The sequence below is a fragment of the Trichomycterus rosablanca genome, chromosome 25 (assembly GCF_030014385.1).
Source record: "Trichomycterus rosablanca isolate fTriRos1 chromosome 25, fTriRos1.hap1, whole genome shotgun sequence".
NCBI lineage: Eukaryota > Metazoa > Chordata > Actinopteri > Siluriformes > Trichomycteridae > Trichomycterus > Trichomycterus rosablanca.
The window spans coordinates 2,282,501-2,306,706 of NC_086012.1; the positions used below are offsets into that span (position 1 = coordinate 2,282,501).

Consider the following 24,206-nt stretch of genomic DNA (forward strand, 5'->3'; position numbering starts at 1 on the left):
TAACATTAAAACCACCTCCTTGTTTCTACACTCACTGTCCATTTCATCAGCACAGGTTAGGACAGTTCTACAATTACTGACAGTAGTCCATCGGTTCCTCTAAATACCTTTTAAACCTGCTTTCACCCTGTTCTTCAATGGTCAGGACCCCCACAGGACCACCACAGAGCAGGTATTACGTATTTAGGTGGTGGATCATTCTCAGCACTGCGGTGACACTGACATGGTGGTGGTGTGTTAGTGTGTGTTGTGCTGGTATGAGTGGATCAGACACAGCGGCGCTGCTGGAGTTTTTAAACACCTCACTGTCACTGCTGGACTGAGAATAGTCCACCAACCAAATATATCCAGCCGACAGCGCCCCGTGGGCAGCGTCCTGTGACCGCTGATGAAGGTCTAGAAGATGACCGACTCAAACAGCAGCAATAGATCGACCGAGCGAGCGTCTCTGACTTTATATCTACAAGGTGGACCGACTAGGTAGGAGTGTCTAATAGAGTGGACAGTGAGTGGACACGGTATGTAAAAACTCCAGCAGTGCTGGACTTTCACTTTAAACTTCTCACAGCTTCAAGCTTTACGAGCTTCAGCGACTGAGGAACTAAAACTATCAGACCGTAAAAACAACCGACTGGAACCCAAAAACACTCAGAACATTACAGAGCCGAGTGGATTTTTTAACTGGAGTGTTTGGAGCGTTTTGTTGTATTTTCTCACACTCATAAACGTACTCGTGCGCCACAGAAGCCAGAAATGAGGCTCTTGGTGTTCGCTGGTGGTGCCAAATAGTTTCGTTTTCCATGCCAGGGTCAGTCGGGGAACCATTAAGAGACAATAGGAAGATTATGGCGTCCGAGAACCCGGTGACCTCTCTAGATGGACGCATTTTAGGTCATTCTACACTCCTGAGAAGAGGGCGTGTCTAAATTCTTAGATATGTTAACATGCTCCTACTGAGGCGCCTTGATTCTGAGTGATGATCTGACTGAATAACGACGGAGCGAATATAACGCGGTGCAACCAACAGAGTTCCTTCCAAATCAAAAGTAAATCAATTCTTATTAATGTTTATTTTGTATAAAGGTAAGAATTATACGAGTGTCGTTTATTTGTAAGTTCAGGCTGGTCAGGGACAGTTTAAGTGTTTTGGGTACACGGAGGGGGACGTTAGCTGGCGTGCTTAGTGGGTTGTGCCACCTCAGCACACTGGTATGAATGGCCTGAGCGTCTAAATAATCTGCCTTATGAGTTCCATGTCTTATTAGAATCCTCTCTACTGAGGCAGCCAAAGTGCCTTACAGTACTGTCATAGTATACTGTCTAGGCAATTGAGGGTTAGGGGCCTTGCTTAAGGGCCCAACAGTGGCAACCTGGCAGTGGTGGGGCTTGAACCGGCAATCTTTCGATAACTAGTCCAGTACCTTAACCACTAGGCTACAACTAGTGTCGGGTCTGCTTGACTGAAACGATACCACTTTGTGTGTGTGTGTGTGTGTGTGTGTGTGTGTGTGTGTGTGACCGGTACCTCTGGTGTGTTTTTCTTAAACTCGCGGCTCTGGTCGATGAGCTTTTTCCTGGACTGTTCGCTCTCATCTTGTCTGTTGGCCAGTAGCGTGGCAGTGGTGTCTAATTCTCTCTGGAAAAAAACACATACACAGTAATTACACACAGCTCAGCAGGGTGTGGGTGTGTGTGTGTGTGTGTGTGTGCGTGTGCGCGTGCGCGTGCGCGTGTGTGTGTGTGTGTGTGTGCGTGTGCGTGTGCATGCGTGTGTGTGTGTGTGTGTGTGTGTGTGTGTTGTCGTTTGCATACACACAAACAGCGCAGCGGGAGCAAAGCCATCAGAACGTGAGAACAACCTCCGCCGTAGCGCCGCGGGCAGCGCCGCCGGGGGAGTTACGCCCCGTCCACCAGGAAGCCCCCAGCATGCAGTGCGGAGTTTCCTTTACTTAAGTCTCAGTGCAGGAGTTCATACTAATATTACTCTTAATGAACTGTTGCCATGGTGACACTGCTGGGACGAGAAGGATCGTGTCCACAGTCGAGCGAGCTTTTTTAGCTCTGCAGAATTTTGGCGCAGATTGTAAATTAGACAAAGAAAGCGGGACCGGACGCTCCTTCCTGCCATAACAGGCTCTAATCCTATAACGATGTAAAGCTCGCTTGACTGTGAACAACCACGTTTCAGCAGCTTCTGATTCATTGATTTCTTTGCTCAAATTAGCCCTACCTACTGCAGGCAGTTGTAGCCTAGTGGTTAAAGAACTGGACTAGTAATCGAAAGGTCACTGGTTCAAGCCCCAGCACTGCCAGGTTGCAACTGTTGGACCCTTGAGCAAGGCCCTTAACCCTCAATTAGATAAAAGCGTCTGCTAAATGCCAAAAATATAAATGTAAACCTACAGTATATGGGCACAGAGAAGTCGACACCACCAAACTGTTCTTGTAAGCTGCTATATCTAAACTATACGGCCAAAAGTATTTGGACACCTGACCATAAGTGACCTCTGTGATCTTTTCAGCTATAACGACCGCTCTTTTGAGAAGGCTTCTCACAAGACTGAAGCATGTCTGTGGGAATTTGTGCCCCGTCATTTAAAAACTGATGTTGGTCAGGAAAGATTCAGTCGATGTTCCGGTTTATTCCAAAGCTGAGGTCAGGACTGCTTTGTGCATGGGGTACAGTCACGCTGGAACATGTAAGGACCTTCCCTAAACCGTTGCTGCAAAGTTGGACACATAGTTCCCTTATATGATTGATTAATTACACGTTAGTGACCGTTGTTGCTAAAACAGGCTCTAATCCTATAACGATGTAAAGCTTGCTTGACTGTGAACAACCACGTTTCAGCAGCTTCTGATTCATTGAGGTTTTTTTGCTCAAACTAGCCTCATGTACAGTATATGGGCACAGAGAAGTCGACACCACCAAACTGTTCAAGTAAGCTGCTGTTTCTACACGACACGGCATAAAGTATTTGGACACCTGACCATAAGTGACCTCTATGTGATTTTTTGAGCTATAACAACCTCTTTTTTGAGAAGGCCTCTCACAAGACTTTGAAGTACGTCTGTGGGAATTTGTGCCCGATCAGTGAAAAAATGAAATTCAGTCGATGTTCCGGTTTCTTCCGAAGCTGTTCAGTGGGGCTGAGGGCACAGGGGGAACATTCATGCTGGAACAGGTATGGACCTTCCCTAAACTGTTGCTACAAAGTAGAGTAGAGCTTTACTTCATTTATTTTCTACATATTAGGACTCGGTGAGACTGAAACCTGGACTGGATGATTAGGATTTGTCAGGATTAGGATTCTGATCAGGCTGCTGCTTTTTATTGACGTGATGCTACCGCCGTCATATTTCACAGTTTAACCTGGCAGAAGCAATTCCACAGTTCCACTTGACTTCTGCAACCCAGTGATGAACAGTGTAAAGTTTACTAGCCACTCTACTGCCCTCAGGGTTATTTTAAGACATACGACCTGATCTATGCGCTGTGGTTATAGTTTTGTTTAAAATATAATTTAAAAATTAGAAACGGCGTCCCAATACTTTAATCGATATAGAGTTTATTTGTAAACGTGTGTCTTGGTCGTCCTGAAATCCGTTTTCTTTTTCACGTCCCCAACAGGCCGAATGTAAACTTTGCCAACCCGTGGCGCTAGATGCCAGTCTAGCACACGCCACGTTACCCACGCCATCTAAATACAGGGCTCCTGTGTAGCGCCCGTCACCCACATATCGGCTCCGGATGCCAACCGGACTCAATGATCTCGATTACAGGACCCCTGCACCACCACGACGCGAACAAGAACCAAACAAACAAACCCAACCCCCCCCCCCCCCCTCGCCATCACCCACTGTTGCTAACATGACACTTTTATATGCTAATAAAGACTTTTATAGATCTCTGACCCGACAGGGAGTGAACGACATATCACCACAGGCTATTTAGGAAGTATGGGGACATACAGCTGGCACCGTGCCCACCTCAACATGGCAAACATAAAGATCCCGTAACCAGAGCCGCCTCCCCCCCTCCCCCTCCGTTAGGTGCGCACCCTCGAGAGTGATTAGCAGACGCCGCCGTCGTGCTTATTATGCAAACTAATAGGCTAATCACTCGAAAACCTGATTATCGGCGGGTCCCGCGGATCCTTATTTAGAGCGCCGGTTTCTCTCAGAAGCTCTTCAGCCGAGGAAGCGCCGCGGGAGCGCGGAGAGAGAATTACCGCTCGCTTCTCATCAGCGTCATCGTCTTTATCGTCCTCATCGGAGCGCCGCGCCGATCCGGAATCCGAGTACGGGCCGAGGCGTGAACTACAGCGCGGGTTCGTCTTATACGCCGTGTTTATCCGTCCAACTCGCACAGGTCAGGACCATCCACTGGATGAGCGTTTCTGATTACTCTACAATAAAATGAAAACTGAAAGGAAAACTGAGCATCCCTTTGTGAGGTCTATCTCTATAGTAAAGGTGGCCCATCAAACGAATCAAAATGAAGCCAAAAGGAGCCTTTAAAACAAGTCAGGGATCTAAAGAAAAAAAACCCAGAAAAACACATCTCATGTTCAGTCCGTCATAAGGAAATGGAGACAATAAAACTACAACCACAGTACATAGATCAGGACGTACCTGTATGTCCTAAGGCTAAAGGTAAAATGAACACCAGCCGTCACTCTGAGTCGCAGAAGTCAAGCTGTGGTCTTGTGGTCTGATAAAGTAAAACTGTGGAATTGCTTCTGCCAGGTTACACTGTGAAACATGACGGTGGTAGCATCACGTTTACATTTTTGGCATTTAGCGGACGCCTTTATCCAAAGCGACCTACATTACACTTACAGTCTGAGTAATTGAGGGTTAAGAGCCTTGCTCAACAGCTGGAACCTGGCAGTGGTGGGGCTTGAACCAGCAACCTTCTGATTACTAGACCGGTACCTTAACCACTTGGCAACGGCTACCGCATTAAAGAAAAGCAGCAAGGACCGGCAGTCTGATCAGAATCCTAAATATCGAGTCCAGGTTTCAGTCACAGCGAGTCCTAATTTGCAGAAAAGAAATGACTTTGTAGCAACAGTTTGGGGAAGGCCCATTCCAGCTCTGGAGTGGAGGCACTTCACCCTAACCCTTGAAGACCTCAAACTTACTGAAGAACCCCTCTGGGATGAATTGGAATGTCGAACGCAGGTCAGATCTTCTCGTCTAACACCTGCTGCTTGAACGATCACAAATCCCACAGAGGAGTGTAGCCTGTTATAGCCACAAGAGGCCACATATACATGCTCAGTTTTAGAACGGAATGTCCAACAAGCGTCTGCACATGTGTCCACATACTTTTGACCATGTTTAGGTGTAAACACAGTCAGTAACAGATCTTAAACAGGTTCCACTGGTCTGAACCCACCTGACCTACAAACGTCAGCGATTTTTACCCACAATAACAGACCCGACTCATTAACCCCAATTACCCAGGAACTAATGACGGTTCCACTCTGATATGGAACCAATAGCAGAAAGATTCAGCTCGACTCTCAGCCAATCACGGGGCGGTGCTGATGTTATCGGACGCGGCTCCTGTTTACATGTACATATTTGCAGCGAGGCGCGGCGTCCCACGCTGTGTGTGGCGACGGTGGGAACGGAGACGTGAACAGTCGAGCTGTTTAATGGTGTTATAATTTTGCTAATGGAAGCGCTGGGCTGGCTGGGAGCGGCGGAGCTCGTTTCTGCTCGCTGGTAAACGCTGATGGAACTGATTACAGAGAGAAACAGACGCAGAAAAATGTGCAATAAAATGTGGAAACAAAAACACAGAACCAGCTGAGAGAATAAAACGGTCGTCTATAGTATCGTCTTCAAACACCAGTACAATAAACAGACTGGTTTCGTCTACCAGTGCCAGAGCCACGACGATGTTCATTAACGTAGTTTATCTGCTGACTGGTTAGTTTTAAGTTTGGGACGACAAGAAAACGCTAGACAGGGTGGCAAATTGTGTAGACGCCCGACCGGCCAATAGCACCACTGTGACTCCAAATATTGTTATTTCTGTAATATGTGGACAGCTGCAAACAGAGTTTTAATTTCTCTGATTTTTTCTTATTTATTCTCAGATTTTTTTCCTTCTTTTCTTATTTGTTTTCTGATTTCTAATTTTATTTCAGATTTTTTTTTATTTCTTTTCTAATGAATTTTTTTTTTATTTCTGCTCCGATTTTCTTCTGATTTATTTACTTATTTATTCTGATTTTTATTTATTTTCTTATTTCTTATTTTTATTTCATTTTTTTCTCTGATTTTTAATTTTTTTTTCTTATTTCTTTTCTGTTATTTTTCTTATTTATTCTCTAATGCTTTATTTCTTTTCTGATTTCTGCTCAGATTTGTTTTCTTATTTATTTCTTTTCTGATTTTTTATTTATGTTCTTATTTCTGCTCAAATTTGTTTTCTTATTTATTCTCAGATTTTTATTTATTTATTTATTTATTTTTCTGTGATTCTTCTCCTATTTATTCTCAGATTTTTTTTTTCATTTTTAAATTTTTTTCTCTGATTTTTTTATTTCTTTTTTTAGTCTGATTTCTAATTTTTGTTCTGATTTTTTATTTCTTTTATCATTTATATTCTGATTTCTGCTGTTTTTTTTTATCTCTGATTTCTTATTTATTCTTTAATTCTGATTTTTTTATTTCTAAATTACTTACTGATTTCTTATTTCTTCTCCGATATCTGATTTTTTTCCCCCCTTATTTTTTCCTATTTATTCTGATTTTCATTTATTTTCTTATTTATTTTTTTCAGATTTTGTATTTATTTTCTAATGTATTTTCAGATTTCTGCTCTGATTTTTTTCTGATTACTTTTCTTATTTAATTTCTAATTTCTTTCTTAGTTTCTTCTCTGGATCTGACTTCTGTCCTGATTTCTGCTCGTGTAACGCGTTTCCTCTCGATCGGGAGCGATTCGGTCGGACAGTCCACAACAGGCTCCAGACAGACTTCACGCTGGATCACGTCATCCTCTCCCGAACCCGCCCGAGCGCTCCTCTCTCGCCCCGCCGTTACTCACCCTGACAGTTTGAGACTCTCGTCGTCAGGCTATCATCGGGAAAATTACACCAAACAAACACAATCCTCGTCTGAGTGGGAGAGGAAAAAAAAGGCCAAACCCCAAATTTGGAGCGGGCGCTGGCGACGTCGTGAGCTTTTCGCCTCGTCAGCGCTGAGTAACGTTTACAGCTGTGTACACAACTCGCTTCTGCTTCATCTCGCTCGCTTCTGCTCCATCTCCTTCTCTGTGAGAGCACAAAGTCTCACAGAGAAGCTCAAACCAAAGAGAAAAATAAACGCCGAATTATCAGCTCGATTATTGATCTGATCCAGTGATTTCAGTCACACAGTAATAAACCAGACTTTCTACAGGGGGCCGGTTTTAAACAGATATGTGGATACTACCCATGAGCCTTCTTTCCACAAGTTCGGAGTGTGTCTGTGGGAATGTGTACACATTTAGCTTCTATTTACATTTTCAGCATCTAGCAGAGGCTTTTATTCAAACTGAGGGTTAAGGGCCTTGCTCAAGGGCCCAACAGTGGCAACCTGGCATATGTGGGGTTTGAACCAGCGACATTCCAGTTACTAGTCCAGTACCAAGTTGGTAGCATCAAGATTATTTTATATAACTGCGTTCATACACCTGCAGGTAATCTGTGTGGCTTGATGGCCTCTCTAGAGTGGATTCCTGCTTTCAAGGGGCGTCACATGCACCGCAACCCTGACCAGGACAAACAGGTTTGTAATATAGAATAGAAAAAAACTCAACAAGCACAAGGCAGATCAAACAGAGCACATTTTTAATGTCATAGGGCATAAAAAAGTCTAATGAGTGAACAGGATCCTGAACATTTCTGTGGCCTTCAGACTGTTTGTCATGAATATAAAAGTAAATATTAAATTCATATCATATTAATCAGGACACGTCACATCTATGATCAGGATCCAAACCATAACGGGCTCTCCAGCTCCGACTGGATTATTAGCCGACGCTCTTGCTGGACGGCGCCGGGCTAATGGGCCGTGACGCAGTGCTAGCGTTGCGTGTTTTGTGATTGCGTGTTGTTGGCGCTTCTCCCTCGAGACTCGTCGCTTCTTGAGCGTGACTCGTGTGCTAGTTTAACCATTGTGTTCTCAGCCTGTTAAAGCTCCAGTCCAGCTTAACACCCTCCCCCCCCCACACACACACACGTAATAACAGAGGGGGAGGGGCACACACACACACACACACACACACACACCGGGGCAGCCGAGTGTGCAGAGTTACAGTGAGATTCGCTTCAAGGCCTGAAATAAAAAGTGCAGAGAAAGAGACGGCGGTGGCGGCGGCACACTAATAAGCAGCGTGGTCGTCTCGCTCCAGGAGCCACTTTAAAGCCGCCCACCCCTCACCCCTGCCTCGCCCTACACCCCCTCCCCCCCCCCCGTTTGTGCATTTATGTATCGCAGTAGTTGGACGTGTGTTTCTGATTATAAAAGGTCGATCAGATCAGGAGGAATTAGCGCCGGCTTTAAAACACGCTGAAATAACCTTCTAACATAATCGCTATCGGCTAACGACGCAGCGTATGTGATCGCCACGGCTTCAAAGATTCACAAGATACACTACATGGGTTCCAGACCACCCAAGTGTTCTACTGACTGGCATAAATTCCCACAGGCACATTCCAGAACGTTGTAGAAAGAAGTTGTTGAGAGAAGACAAGAGAGAAGAAGAGAGGACGAGAGAGAGGGACAAGAGAAAATGAGAGAGGACAAAAGAGGGACGAGAGAAGACAAGAGAGAACGAAAGAGAGGACAAGAGCGGATGAGAGAGGTACGAGAGAGACAAGAGAGGGACAACAGAGGACGACATAGGGAAGAGAGAAAACGAGAAAGGACGAAAGAGGGACAAAAGAGGGACAAGAGACAATGAGAGAGGACAAGAGAAGGTGAGAGAGCTACTAGAGAGGGACGATAAGACTAGAGAGGTACAAAAGAGGACAAGAGAGGGGCAAAAGAAGATGAGAGAGAATGAGAAAGGGACACGAGAGGATGAAAGAAGATGAACGAGGGACAAGAGAGGACAACATAGGGACGAGAGAGGGACTAGAGAGAATGAAAGAGGACAATAGAGGGATGAGAGAGGACAAGAGAGGATGAGAGAGAGACAAGAGAAAACAACAGAAGGACAAGAGAGGATGAGAGAAGATGAACGAGGGACAAGAGAGTACAACATAGGGACGAGAGAGGGACTAGAGAGAATGAAAGAGGACAATAGAGGGATGAGAGAAAGATAAGAGAGAGAGACAAAAGAGAACAACAGAAGGACAAGAGAGGACAACATAGCGATTAAAGAGGACAATAGAAAGATGACAAAGGACGACAGACAAGGAGAAAGGGACGAGAGAGTCCCCGAGTCCTCTGGTGGGTCATTAGGAGTCTCAGGGCTTCGTGTTACCTCAATTTCACACTGACCGCTGAGGTTGACGACAGGCGGGTCACCAGCTGGACCCCGTGTGTGAGTCTGGGGAGGGGGGGGGGGGGGGGGTCGGTTTGGTTTTCGGGGATCCACGTCCAGACCTGAGACAGACCACATGGGGGGTGGGGGGGTGGGGAAGCAGCTGTAGACCTGATCACGTTCAAGGCCGCTGAATTCGATTAACCCTAAACATCGGAATGCAAATGAGCGCTGGACGAAACGGCGCCGCCCGCCACAGAGGAACAGCGGCGCCGCAATTTATTTTAATTACGCCGCACGTGTCGCATTAGAGCCAATTTGGGAGGCGATTATCAGACACGCTTTGTTAAAAACGAACTCGGCTGAGATGGATGAGCGACGGCGCGGAGGCTGAGCGCCGCTACCGGACCGGGCGTGTCGCGCTGATCCGCTAACCGCTCGGAGATTCGCTGCTGCTTTGGTGTTGGTGGTTTCATGTAGGACTCGTGTATGTTTGCACTTCATGCTTAAATAAAATAATCGTAATGAAAGATCCGGGTCACGAGAACACGCATGACTGTGACAAATTAAAAGAAAACTATAACGGACCAAGGAGCGACCCGTTACCGCTACACAAAGCAGAATCCGGTAATCAGAGACTCAAACGTAAACAGATTTTGGAATATTCACATTAAAATGGCTAAAAATGACATAAATCCAAACTCTCGATGATATAAAGCTTGCTTGACAGCGGACAGCGGCACCTAAAACGTTCTACACTGGGTTCCAGTAGCGCCGACTTCATGCAAGCTTCCTTTCAGTACACGGTTGGAATCCTTGGGGGAAAAAAACACTGTTCCATGTACACTACAAGGCCAAAAGTATTTGGACACCTGACCATGAGCTTGTTGGACACTCTTAGAGCTTCTCACAAGACTGGGAAGTATGTCTGTGGGAATTTGTGCCCGTTCAGCCGCTGATGTTGATGTTTAATGGTGCTGAGGTCAAGACTTTGGTCAGGTCACTCAGGTCACTGGAGTTTCTCTAAACTTCAAGTCTTTATGGATCTCACTTTGTGTACAGACCAGCTTTAGTAGCGACCCAGCGTGCCAGGATGAGCCTGGCGAGCCTCCGTGCCCCCGTGGCCGTTCGTACTTTTCCTCGACGGCCTCCCTGATATTCATCCACATTCCTCAGATGCTCGGCGAGCGATGCCACGTCTAATTAAGAGAAATTACACGGCGCACCAGGGACGAGGAGGAGTGCGGCAGGCGCCACTGCCCGATCTGCAGGTCTTACATCAGAGCCCACGGTAGCAGAGCGAGGGCTGGATGGGTGAAGGGGGGGGGGACGTGGTTGGGGACTGAAAGCCGATTTTGTTTGATTGCTGCTTGATGTTTTCTGGAAGAACGTTTCTGGATCCAGAACTTCAGTGGTGAAGCTGAACCCCCCCGTGGCCAGTTCACCCCCAGACCCCTCCGCCCGCCCCTCCTTCCCCCCAGAAGCCGAACAGGAAGGCATAGCGCAGTTGAAATGAGGCGGCGTGGGCGCACACAGAACCACATCATTTCACCTGGTAATGAACTGAGGGCGTAGAGCGGCGCAACAAAAGCTCCATTCTACCCGCCACACACGCCCGACTGTCTGCGTTCATACCGCGCATACAATTAGCATCTCTACCGACAGCGTGAAAGAATGTTTCACATATCGAGCTCAGCTAATCCCGCTCCAGGACTGAAAGTGAGCGTGAACCGGGTGAGAACTGGACGTGACGCCGCTGTTAGTCGGGTATGCCGACAAACAGACGGCCGATTGTTAGCCGTGACGAGCGCGTATTGTTGTGTGACGTGAGCCGAGAGCTGAATGGCGCACGGGCACGTCTTCCCGACACAATGATCTTTATCTCGGGGTTTAGACGCCGCACGTTTGCATGGCAGAGGGTAGAAAGTGTGACGCGTGCCCACGCCCGTCTGAGCTGCACATGACTACGACGGCGCCTACGGCGGTGCATCCTGTACGAGTTGCGTCTGTGGGCGTGGACTCGCTCGCTACACGACATCCTGACGATCCGCCTGAGACGAGCGCCGATCGTAGATACGCTGACTGGAAGATGCTGAAGAAGTCGTTCGGGTTGCTAAACCACAACAGAAACCTTCTGCACTTGGTGTATCGGATGTGAAACCACAACGCCGCGTGGGCCGCGCGATTCTTTTCTTCTTTTACAACAGAAACCTAAACATAGAACCAACGACACGATAGCATCACCACACCACACACTCGGAGGAGCTTCAGCAGCTTCGTCTTTCGGCGGCTCCTGTATTTAGAGGTCACGTCATATCTGCGATTGGTTCACTTGCTAAATCATCCAAGTTTGGCGACGCCAGCGTCTGTGTGGGGACGTGGTTGATACTACAAACCTGCACCACACCTTCTAAAGTCTCACTCCAAACCCCTGGCCTAGATTTTGAAACAGCTACAGCAAATCGGTCTATTCAGACGATCGATCGGCTATGAATCGGTATCGGACGATTTTTAATCAAAATATGCTATCGGCAATCCGATATCTCCTGAAAGTAGCCGATCCGATCACTTGATATATAAAGATCACGTTAAGCTTAACAGCTCAGTGGATTGATCCAGACTTTGAGCTACGAAGCACCAACCATCGCATAAAAATTCGTCAACAATCGTACAGAAACCATCGTGAAAGCTCTTCCTGACCTAAAATAACATCATTAACGTTGTGCATCATACATACGATGTAATTTTGCTGATTGTAATATTTACTTTAAAAAGATAATTCAACCCGGTCACATCGGAGTCGATTCTATCAGCACGTTATATAAACTCCTGGTTCACTTTGGTAAATCGTGAGCGGTTCTTGCTTGTGATGTAGATGAGAACAGAAAACGTTACAGAGCCAATCAGAGGCAAAAGTTTATTCATTACCAAATTCGTTAGTTCAGGATCATCTGCTGAACTTCATCATCAGAAAACTTTTAGCTACTTAGACGGAACGAGTCTGACTCGGTTACAGATCTGTGGTAATAGCAGTTTAATTAAGCTTTTTAATTGAGCTTTTTAAATGTAAGAGAGTCACACAGAATGTTCTGTAGTAGCTGGTGTTTATTTAAAACCACGACATTTAATTAATAACAGTAAACACGGAGAGATAACTGAGAAGAGAAACTTACGCTTCACGTAAAACGAATCGACTCATGAATCAATGAATCACTTATAGCGATACTGTGAACAAAGCGTCTCTACTAAAGGCACACACGAGGCTCTTTTTAAGTTTATTTACTTTATTTACTGCTAAATATTATTTACGAAATATTATTTACGAGCTGAATATCGATTCTTTTCTCCCAGGTTTAAGATTCTTTTGTTTTATTACTAAATATTTTACACTCGGGTTCTTCTTCATGTAAGCAGCACGCGCGAGCGAGCGAGTGACCTCGTTTAGGAACTGGACTCTAACGACTGTACAAGGTGACCCGGCGTATCCAGCGGCGCTGAGGAGATACCTGAACCTCTGCTGCAGAGAGATGGGCGACTCTCACAGGAACTGGAAACCGCCTGTTTTCTTCAGATGAGAACAGCTTCACATATTGAGAAGCACTTTCAACAGCAGACCCCCTGTTCCCCCTCGGGTTCCGTTACAATAACAGACTGAACAGAAGTTCTGAACAAAGGAACTTTCCTTCTGTGCTTTGGATGGATGGATGGATGGATAGATAGATACTAGTACAAATAAAGTAAGCAGGGTGAAGCGAATGGCATCTGGCATAATAATAATAGGAGCAGTAGAGTATCTATCCTTATACACAATATATACAGATATATAAATATAAAAATAAAGATATCATTATAGGTATGAATATATACAATAGGAGTAATAACATACACTGTATTATATATAGAGATAAATATTAATTATAATATATATGTATATCAGATAAAGGCAAGAATGAGCATAATAGTGGTAATATACAGATAATATTAATGATATATAGATAATAATAATATAGATTTTAACCAATACATACGGTACATACAGCTATAAATAAAGAGAAATACAAAAAATATGTAGGCTTGGATTTAAGGCTAGTAGTGGTCTAGTTGCTATCAACCTGGCCGGCCATCTGACAGGCACGATGGTACACGGAAAGTGCAATGCTGTTCTAATCCGAGCAGAACTTCTGGGTTCGAATCTCAGCTGTGCTATCAGTTGACCAGACGTCCACACAGACATGATAGGCTGTACCTGAGGGGGTCGAAGCCCTGCTGATGGACTGGCGCCCTGTACAGTGCGCCCTTGGTTATGCCCTGACCGAGATAAAGCAGTTGATGAAATGACATTGGGGGGGGGGCAACAACATAAACAAAGCTATGCTATTGTAACTTGTACGTTATTGGTTTATTTAATTAGATATTTGGGTTTTATCGCCATGTTTAACACATATGTGTCATTTAATGGCAGAACAGGTGTTATTTTATTTTGTCTTTATATTCTGGTACATTTTATATTTTCATTTTTATTTTTATGACTTAAAGCAGATTAAAACTGTTCTTGTATGTCTTGTGTAAGAGTCTCTTTGTTTACTTGTTGTCTTTCCTTGGTGTGTTAGTACATTATTGGTTAACCATCGACTAATGACGCTCAGTTATCGGTTACTGGAATCAAGACAAGAGAAGCCAGAGTAGCAGGATGACCGGAAAACATCAGCTACAGGAACAACAGTTACACAGTAAACAAGAGCAGTAACGTTCCTGCACACCATGCTGAGCTCTCCAGAGATGCTCTAAAATCTCCTCAAAACATTAACAACAATAAAAGCCGTCCTAATACATCCGGTCACGTATCGGTTACTCATCAGCTACAGTTTTAACACGGAGGTTTGGAGGTTACGTCCCTGCCCTCGCGGCTCTGAGGGGTTCAAAACTCAACAGCAGCACCAGCGCATTTTTCACCCTCGCATCACAGGCGGCAACGGCGAGGGCGGAGCCTCCAGATAGGACCGATGAGTAGAGAACCGCTTCTGGAACCAACGTCACAAACCGTGACCCTATTCATACCCCGAACCCCCCCTTCCCTCCACCCTCCAAAAAACAGCAGCACAAGAAACGTCTTGTCTCTTTCATCTCAGAATTAATGGCTCCACCCATACAGGAATGCAATCTGGGCCTCTCGGAGGAGATTAGGAGGCGAACGTGGCGATACCAGCCTGGAAAAAAAAAGACCGGACGCGGGGAGCAGGAGACGCGGGGCTTCTGGGATTAATGGCATCCAGATGTTGTACAGGACTGAGAAAGTGTGGGACGCTCATCTGCAGATGTGACCGATGAGGCGATGAGGGCAAGTTTATGGAGAATGATGAGTAAACAATGGGATGCGACCTCCTGGACTCTTGTTTTGTGTTGCGTGTCTGAGACGGACCGCTCGTCTGGTTAATTATTGTGCTAACAAACATGGATGAGAAATAAAGAGGGAAGAACAAATAATGATTATCGGTTTCCCCATGAGTCCAAGCAAACGTGGGAGAGCCCAGCGGCTACCGAACCGTCTCGGTGGTGCATCTCTTACAAAATTAAGACTGTAGGAGGCTTGCAATGCTTCAAAAAGCAAAGAGTCAAAAGTATGTGGACACCTGAGCGTAAGCTCATAATTTATTGATTTATTTATTAGGATTTTAATGTCATGTTCTATACAACTGGGTTCCATTCATGACAGAGCAGGTAGTTACACAGTCACGGACAATTTTGTATCTCCAGTTCACCTCACTTGTACGTCTTTGGACTGTGGGAGGAAACCCACGCAGACACGGGGCGAACATGCAAACTCCACACAGAAGGGACCCGGACCGCCCCGCCTGGGAATCGAACCCAGGACCTTTCTGCTGTGAGATGACAGTGATACCCATCGAGCCACCAGTAAGCTCATAATAAGACACATCCCATTGCATCTTCCTCCAACCTCTTTGATGCTATAACAGCCTTCACTCTTGAGTAGGCTGGAGTTTTTTAAACACCTCACAGTCACTGCTGGACTGGGAATAATCCACCAACCAAAAACATCCAGCCAACAGCGCCTGTAAGCAGCGTCCTGTGACCGCTGATGAAGGTCTAGAAGATGAGCGACTCAAACAGCAGCAATAGATGAGCGATCGTCTCTGACTTTACATCTACAAGGTGGACCGACTAGGTAGGAGTGTCTAATAGAGTGGACAGTGAGTGGACACTGTATTTAAAAACTCCAGAAGCGCTGCTGTGTCTGATCCACTCATACCAGCACAACACACACTAACACACCAGCACCATGTCATTGTCACTGCAGTGCTGAGAATCATCCACAACCCAAATAATACCTGCTCTGTGGTTGAAGAACAGGGTAAAAGCAGGTTAAAATACTTTGTAGTTCTACAATTACTGACTGTAGTCCATCTGTTTCTCTGCAAAGTGCTTCTATATGGTAAGTGGAGCTGATAAAATGGACAGTGAGTGTAGAAACAAGGAGGTGGTTTTAATGTTATGGCTGATCGGTGTATATAACAATGTTGTTGGACCTTTGGTGGCTTGTCGGTGTTGCTGGTGGACGCTGCATGATTCCGTCGCTCAGGTTATTTGGATTATTGTATTTTTTTTTGGAGGGGGCGGGTCAGCAGCGGGAAATGCCTAGAAGGGCTCAAACTGCACGGCAGCAATAAAGCCTGGTATGAAGCAGCCACCATTAATAAAAGCACTCAGCTGGACGTGACTGATAAAAGCTCAGACTGTGCGGTGGCTACAAAAAGCTCTCGCTGCAGGAACCCTCGCCACCATTTATCTTCTCCGTTATCCACACGAGCTTCAGCGTGGCTCAGAATTCAGTATTTATTAATATTGAAGACGGATTTGGTTGTAGGGTGAACTGTGTGATGCCCTGTGATGGATCGGCGCTCGACGTTCCTGCTTCACCCCGACTGGTTCGACCTAAAGGTTCTACTTTTGTGGATCGATAGCCGGAATGAGCGTGAACGAGCAGGTCCTGGATGAGCAGAAGAAGAACATGTGACCTGTTAACCGGGCCGGGCTGATGTTCTGTTCCTCATGAATACTTCAGACCTCTCAGCCACGATCGTACATTATTAACCCGGCGAGGTGAGGAGCTCCAGAGAGGACCAGACAAAACGACTTTCTGCAGCTTTTTTCCTTTCATCTTAACGAGGCCACACAGGGCGGGCACGCCCGACGAGATCAGCCGAGGGCTTCAGACAGCGGCGGAGACGGAATTAAAATCGTACAAGTCACCGATGAGCGTCGATGTGATGGGGCGACTAAAGGAGACGACGTTCGCCTGGCTTCGGCGACCGATGTGACGTAATTGCGGAGAAAGCGAACGACCACGGACGTCGCTCAGAGGCTTTGCTCGCCTTGTCGCGCACGTGGAAGCTGGGCGAACTCCGTAGACGACGTCACGCCTGTGATTGGTCGGGGGAAAAAAGAGGCGTGCCATGAAAACGAACATGGATTTTAAGATGTTTGTTTGTTTTGGTTACATTGATGACAGGAACGGTAGTTACTCATCAGTTCACAAGTTTTAACATCAAACACACTCATGGACAATTTAGCGTCTCCAATTCACCTCACTTGCACGTCTTTGGACTGTGGGAGGAAACCGGAGCACCCGGTGGAAACCCATGCGGACACGGTAAGAACATGCAAACTCCACACAGAAAGGACCCGGACCGCCCCACCTGGGGATGGAACCCAGGACCTTCTTGCTGTGAGGCGACAGTGCTACCCACTTAGCCACCGTGCCGCCCCGCGTTTTTGGTACACGGAGGGAGACGTTAGCTAGCGTGCTAGCGGGTTGAACGTCTAAGTAAGTAGTGCGTCTAAATAATCTGCGTTACGAGTTCGATATCTTATTAGAATCCTCTGTACTGAGGCAGCTGATCAGGTAGGCAGCAGGAAGCGAGGCAGCTCACTAGGCTTTCAGACAGACGCTTTATTCTGATACACGACCCCTCGCCGTTCCCGCTCAGCACCGTCATCATCCATCTTCACCCAGCCAACAGCTTCAGAGGAGAAAAAAAAAAAGCCTAATTCATGTAATAAAAGCCGTTATTAAATGATAAAAGTGAGCGCTCCAGAACAGACGCCACCATTTTTCACCGGACGCCGACTGTAACGCCTCGTCGCCTTTGAAAGCTCCTCCAGCGGCACGGCGCGGCAATCGAAGACGACACAAACCGGCCATTGTGCGTCGCGCGGTGCCGGCGTGTAATTACATAAAGAGCAGGGCCGAAGCGCCAGTGAATGGAGCGTCATGGAATTCCATCAATAACCCCCCCCGCCCCAGCTGCACTAAAAAGCCGCCGCCGCCCTTGTTGTGGAAACAAAGCCGGCCACAATGCCGTCTTGTTGTCCGATTGCGTGTTACCCTGTGCATGTTACCGCATGATTTCATTAGCTGAGGGACGGGGGGAGGGGGACGGGCGGGAGGTACAGTGGGAGGGAGCGGTACGCTGTTCTGTTACTCGTGATAGCAGACGGGGGGTTTACCTTCGTTCACCTTCATTCCAGGGAGCGTTTCAGCCTACCGCTGCCTTTTGTCCCTGTAAAGCCACACCTCACACACAGGAGGTCAAACATGATATTATTAGAAACTGTAAAACTTAGATTTGATTTCCTGATGCACCCTGACAATCTCTGCTGTGCTGACTAGCACACGTCTCCGCCGATACCTGTGAAACCGCTGGACGACCCGCTGGACCTCTGGAATAAGCATCAGATCCAGGGTTACAGCTCCACGTGTATCTGTGTTTATCTGGATTCTCCTCCCTGTTTCACTTTTAAACTTGTGTTACAGCTCCAGCTTCTGAGAAACCGTGAGAATTAGAATCAGCTTCTCCCAGAGTCTAAAACGCTTCTGGTTGAAAATAAAGCTTAACGTGGTTTAATGTAGTAAAAGAAGGAGACAGGAGCACTAAACTTCTCTTCATTATTACTGCTCATAAGTTCCTCCACTAATCACATTCCTCACTCGCTGTTTTACTACAATAAGTCACTTTAATTGTTGTTCGTATGGCTTGAGTCGCTTTTACTGCGTCGTATCAAACAGTTCGTCTCATTGGAGGAGCTTTGAAAAGGTCAGCGATAATCCGAGTCAAAGTTCAATCAGGTGAAGCACAAAACTCCCAATACAGAGGATTTGCATGTGCTTACACATCTGGGTTAAGTGCCAAACCAGTTGCTGAGACCCCAGCTGTCTGGTCAAGGCACCAGTCATGAGGTATCCCTGTATTCATAACAGAAACATCTCTGTGAGACACTAGAACTGGTAAACTGGGGAAACTGGGGAGTGTGTGATAGTCTCGCGCTCCTCGGCCAGTGCAGGGGTTCTACGAGTGCCAAAAGGATAGCGACATGGGAACTGGAAATGATTAAATTAAGTAAAATATGTGAAGAGCGAGTCTACGGGAGGGAGCTAAAGAAAACAGAACCAGAACTAGACGGTTTTGTTATCTTATGGTGCGATTTTTCATCATTTGTGTAACATCAAAGGTCGTCGAGGTGATGGGGCTTTTGGACAGTTGGAACGGTAAATGTTTGGGGGGCAAGATTAAGAAGTGGGGCAGGATTAAGAACCCCTCTCCTCTGATCAGACTGTACAACCCGGGCACTTTTATTACGGCTTCACTGACCAACCCATTTTTTACAGGAAAGTTGTAGCCACACTAGTAATCAAAAGGTTGCTGGTTCATGCCCCACCATGGTCAGGGTGCCAATGCTGGGCCCTTGAGCGAGGCCTTAACCTTCAATTGCTTGGACAATATACACCGTCACAGTACTGAGTCGCTTTGGATAAATGCCGAGAATGTAAATGTAAATGGTCAACAATTGTGGTTACCGTGACGACTCTAATCGTATTGTTCTCTCGGAATTCTTTCGGACTCGTTTACGTCGACCGAAACCACCCCATAACACCTCGGCTACAGAGGTACGACGTCGGACGAAGCAGATTTTAAACGGAACAAGTCTGTGCCCGGACTACCAACACGCACAAAGCACAACGACGATCTGGCTCTCGTTCCAAACTGCCGGGCAAACACACGGCACTGTTGACCGAATGCCCGAAAACAATGAGGACCTTGAGCGTCAGCAAGGGCACGGGCATGCGAACTCAGCGCGGGGGGCAAACGGGTCAGCGCCAGCCTACTCATTAAAAAGGCTGAGCGACCGACGGCACGACTGGCCCGTGGAAGAATCGCGTACTGTCCCGTCTGTCAACATTCTGCCCAGAGAATGCCCGTCTAGACGAGTGTCGTCCCACTGCTTATTAGGGACGAATGGTTGCCAACATCATCGTGTGGTCGAGGAACTCGAGAGTCACTGGTCAACATGCTAATTTAGACATGATGTAAAGAAAAGACGACGCTTGTAAGAACTGGTCTTGAAGAATCTGAAACCCGTGGTCAAACATGGCACCGGTTGGCAAGATACCTTATCTTGGCTGCCCCGGGCTTCACCAGTCTTAGCGTGGGCACAGTCAAGCTGTTAATCGCTGCCATGGTCCTACAACAGAACGTCTAACAAGCTCATGGTCCGGTGTTCCTGAATACATCCCTACAAGCTTTGCCAACCTGGATTCGGGCAGTTTCTCATTTTTCTCCCAGTTTATCGTAGTCAATCTGTCTTCCGCTGCTGGTGGATCCCTGATTGCAGTCGAGGAGGGTATTTTGCTGAGCACGCCTCCTCCGACCCACGTGCAGCCCTTAGTGGAACCATTTTTCGCCTCTCTATCTGCCAATCACGGACCTTACACAGAGTTTGAAGACCCCGCCCACATAGTCCGGTCATCCCACCCTAGCAGAAACGTGTCTGCTGCAGGCACTGTCGATTATGCCCGCTAGATGGCGCCCAGCCGACCGGTCGCAACCGAGGAGTTCAGAATCTCGGCGCTGGAGTGCTAGCGGATTATCCTGCTCGTTTATCTCATTGTTAATGGCAGATTGGATGCCAAGAATCTGAAATACCATCTTAATCTGGTCAATGGGGTTTAAGTCTGGGCTTTGGTTGGCCTACTCAGGGACATTCAAAGATTTGACCTCAAAGCCACTCCAGTGTTGTTTTGGCTGTATGTTTCAGGTCATTGTGATGTTAAAGGGCGAACTGTCGCCTCACTCGGAGTTTGGTGGAGCATTTACAATTTTCCACATTTAGCAGACACCTTCATCCAAAGCGACTTATAGTGCTGGGACAGTGTACAGTCCGAGCAATTGGGTTAAGGGCCTTGATTAAGGGCCCAATAGCAGCAACCTTCCGATTACTAGTCCAGTAGGTTTTCTTTTAGGATGCTCCTGTATTTGGCTGGATTATTTAATGCCAGCTAGTCAATAGTTGGAATCCAATTCTTGCCACAGATAGAGGGATTAATGGATAATCAAAGCAAACATGATGGACCAGACGAGAATTTGGAGTGACACATCGAAGCGTCTTTAAATTCTCTTAAAATCTCTTTACATTTCTGTCTGATTCGGTTTAGACGACATTTACATCCATTTACGATCAAATCCACAATACAAAGAGAGCAAAATGTTGGTGGGGAGGGGGGCGTAGGGGTCTGAATACTTTCTGAAGTCATTGTACGAGGTCCTTCCGATTCTACGCGAACGTTTAACCTCGACTGTGTTTCCCACTCCAGCATAAGACTCAGCATGATTTTAAAAAAGCAGTCCGCTTCAAAAGTGCACGTTTATAGTGGCGTAAAAAGAAATAAATCCCGTATTGTGTGAAATGTTTGCGATTTTCCTTCAACCGTGTTTACATTTTTCAGTTTAGTGTAACACACGACAGGAAAGCGAGCGCTCGCACCGTACGGCAGATCAATAAATCATCATTTACCTTCCCGCTTCAAATCAGCAGCGCTGAACGTCGCCGGCGGTTTCGGGTGCGTCGGCCGAAGGCCCCTCGCGGGCGCGACGTTTCGCGGGCAAATGAAGCAGAGCGATTTAATTACAGCATCGGTATCAATTCAACAACCAGGAACAAAAAAAAAAACCAACAACAGGTTCGAGCGAACAGGAACGCAGGACCATCTGAACTATACATCACTGTCAGTTCCAGCAAGTGCCAACACCCGAACTGCATACAAACCGCGAGGAAGGAGGAGGGGGGGGCGCAGGAGGGGGAAAAAGAAAAGCAAACCCGAGGCCGAGCCGACCGGCTCACCTTCCTCTGAACAACCCCCAACCATTATTCAGGGTCACCCCTTTGAGTAGAGGGGAAAAAAAAGGACATCAATCTTTCCTCTCTCTCCAGCGGGGCGAGTCGAGTTCACACAGATTCTCGCTCGCCCACATCTGGAGCTCATTTTCTGGAGCTCCTGAAAAGTTCAGGTCACTATTAATAACCACGAGGAGCCGAGCTCAAGTTCAGCCAAGTGTCTGAGCTACCTCCCTGACTGACGTCTCTTAAGAAGCCGTTATGAGCACTGTAAAGAGCGTCGTGTATAGAACACGGACGTGAACATGAAGCGTTCAATGGAAACAGAACTGTACTGCTGCACTAACGTACGGGCGCTGGGGTACAAGTCAGGTCAGAAGTCATTACGGGTGAATCTGTACGTACGCTTCGATATGGTGTGAAGTTTGATCAGTACCGAGAACTGAAACTGAAAGCGGTGAGGTTTAAACGTGTAGTTTCTCTCTTCTAAGTCTGTGTGCGTGTCAACAACCCATGTTGCGAGGTATACGATGCTAAACGCTGTCTCCATTGATGCCTCTTTATTGTCCATAACACCCGATAGCTCCCAGCAGTGGGAGGAACCCCTAAAATTGCCTGCTTGCATCACGCTTCCTCTCCACTAATGCCGATCCCCGCTCTGATTGAGGAGAACGAAGCTGACCCACAAACGCTCCGACAAGTGGGCGGCAGCCGTATGCATTTTTTCACCTGCACTAGGCGAGTGCTGATGCGGATCAGCCCTGTGTACGGAGAGACACACCCTGATAAACGCACTCCTTCCCCGCCCCTGTGCAGGCTACGAGGAGACCCTATCCGGCTCAATATCCCACCCCTATACGAACAACAAGCCAATCGTTGTTCACGTGGCCGCTCAGCCCAGACGGATGGCAGAGCTGAGATTCGATACGATGTACTCGAGATCCCAGCTCTGGTGTGCTAGTGTGTGTTTTATTTCTGAGCCACCTGAGCGGCCCTAAATTTGTACTCAGTCCTGATTAAACTCAGATCAACACTAAATAACCAAAATTCTGTGGACAACAGATCAGAAGATTATTGGATCTTGTTCCAAAACCATGCAGTTCATATGGAGCCACAAAAGACCACTCACAGGTCAGACACTGATGCTGGACAATGAGGTCTGGTTTTCAATCGACGTTCCAATGTCGAGCTTAGGGCTCTGCGCGGGCCGCTGAGGTTCCTCCACACCAGACGCATCAAGCGTGTTTACGCTCCTCGTTCGGTGCAGTCGTGCTGGAACAGGAACGGCCCTTAATCAAACCGCCGGCTCAGTGTTGCTGAAACACGAGAACTTAATACTCAGGACGGCGTGTAGACACACAAACGAATTCTGGTTGTTAATTTCTCCACCGTAAACTGCCTAAAATACATAATTACAGCTCGCGGTGTCATTTATGGATTATGTCGTGACTTCTTCGTGGATTACTTTGTTCATTCTTGTCTGTAGAGGGGATTTTTAGGGATAAAGGAACGCTTTTAATGATTTAGGGAGAGTTTAGTCACCCGTGTAAGAGGTGTGTGGGTACTGAGGTGAACGTACTAGGGATGCACCGATGACCGATCCGATATTAAGATCGGATATCGGTCCCGATATCACCAAAATGAGATGGATCGGATATCGGATAATCAGGCCGATCCATGGGTCCGATACGCTCACTTTAGTTCGTTTGCGAGGCATGCTAAGCCCATACAGGACGCGCTGCTGACGTACGGCGTATAAGCCAAAGAGTCAGCTGCATGGAGGTATTTCACGCTTGCTATGCTAACAAGTTCGATTGCAACATGTTTATTACTCAGGTTTAGCTGCTATATTTTATTTTGAATTACTGTTTGCACTAAATATTTACAGATAAGTTTATTTGAAAAAGTTATTTAAGCTACTACTGTTTTTCTCATTGTCAGCAGCTACATTTTGGGTGTGTTCGAAAACCTAAGGAGCTGCCTCGCTGCCTTACTGCCTACATAAGCGGCTGCCTCAGTAGAGAGGATTCTAATAAGTCATCAACTCATAAATCAGGTTATTCGAACGCATTACACAGCGATTCCATCGGGTTTAGGATTTAGCATCTTGCCATTAAAAACAGTGAACTGAGGTAGCACAGCGCTAACGCTAACGTCAATATAACATTTCCCTTCATGTACCGATAACCGTTACATTTCCTGACAAGCTCGAACTTGCAAATAAAGACACTCGGTATAAGTTTATACAAGTTAAAAATCAGTAATATTTTATTTACGTTTGATAATAACTCCATTCGTTTCTCCGCCCCTTTCAGCTGTGTTTATTTTTCTGTAAGAGAAGCGCACCCGACCCGCAATGAATGCTGGGATTGCTTTGGTCACCAAGGCAGCGTCGGATGCTTACTCGTCGAGTGAAAATAACACTGAAATATTAAGATGCCTGTTTATTATTTTATTGACAAATAAATAGCAGTTCAGTACATTTATATCTGTGTTAATTATATTTTTAATGTTTAAGTCGATC

General features: G+C 46.5%; 1 protein-coding gene across 3 annotated transcripts in view; it reads right to left on the reverse strand.

Annotated features, from left to right (window-relative positions):
* Window positions 1–24,206, reverse strand: part of cux1b (cut-like homeobox 1b) — a 138,877-nt gene that overhangs the window by 99,378 nt on the left and 15,293 nt on the right. For all 3 annotated transcript variants that reach the window (XM_062988183.1, XM_062988182.1, XM_062988181.1), the window contains exon 2: window positions 1,526–1,636. In XM_062988183.1, the coding sequence (XP_062844253.1) occupies window positions 1,526–1,636 (111 nt within the window). The remainder of the gene's footprint in view (window positions 1–1,525; window positions 1,637–24,206) is intronic.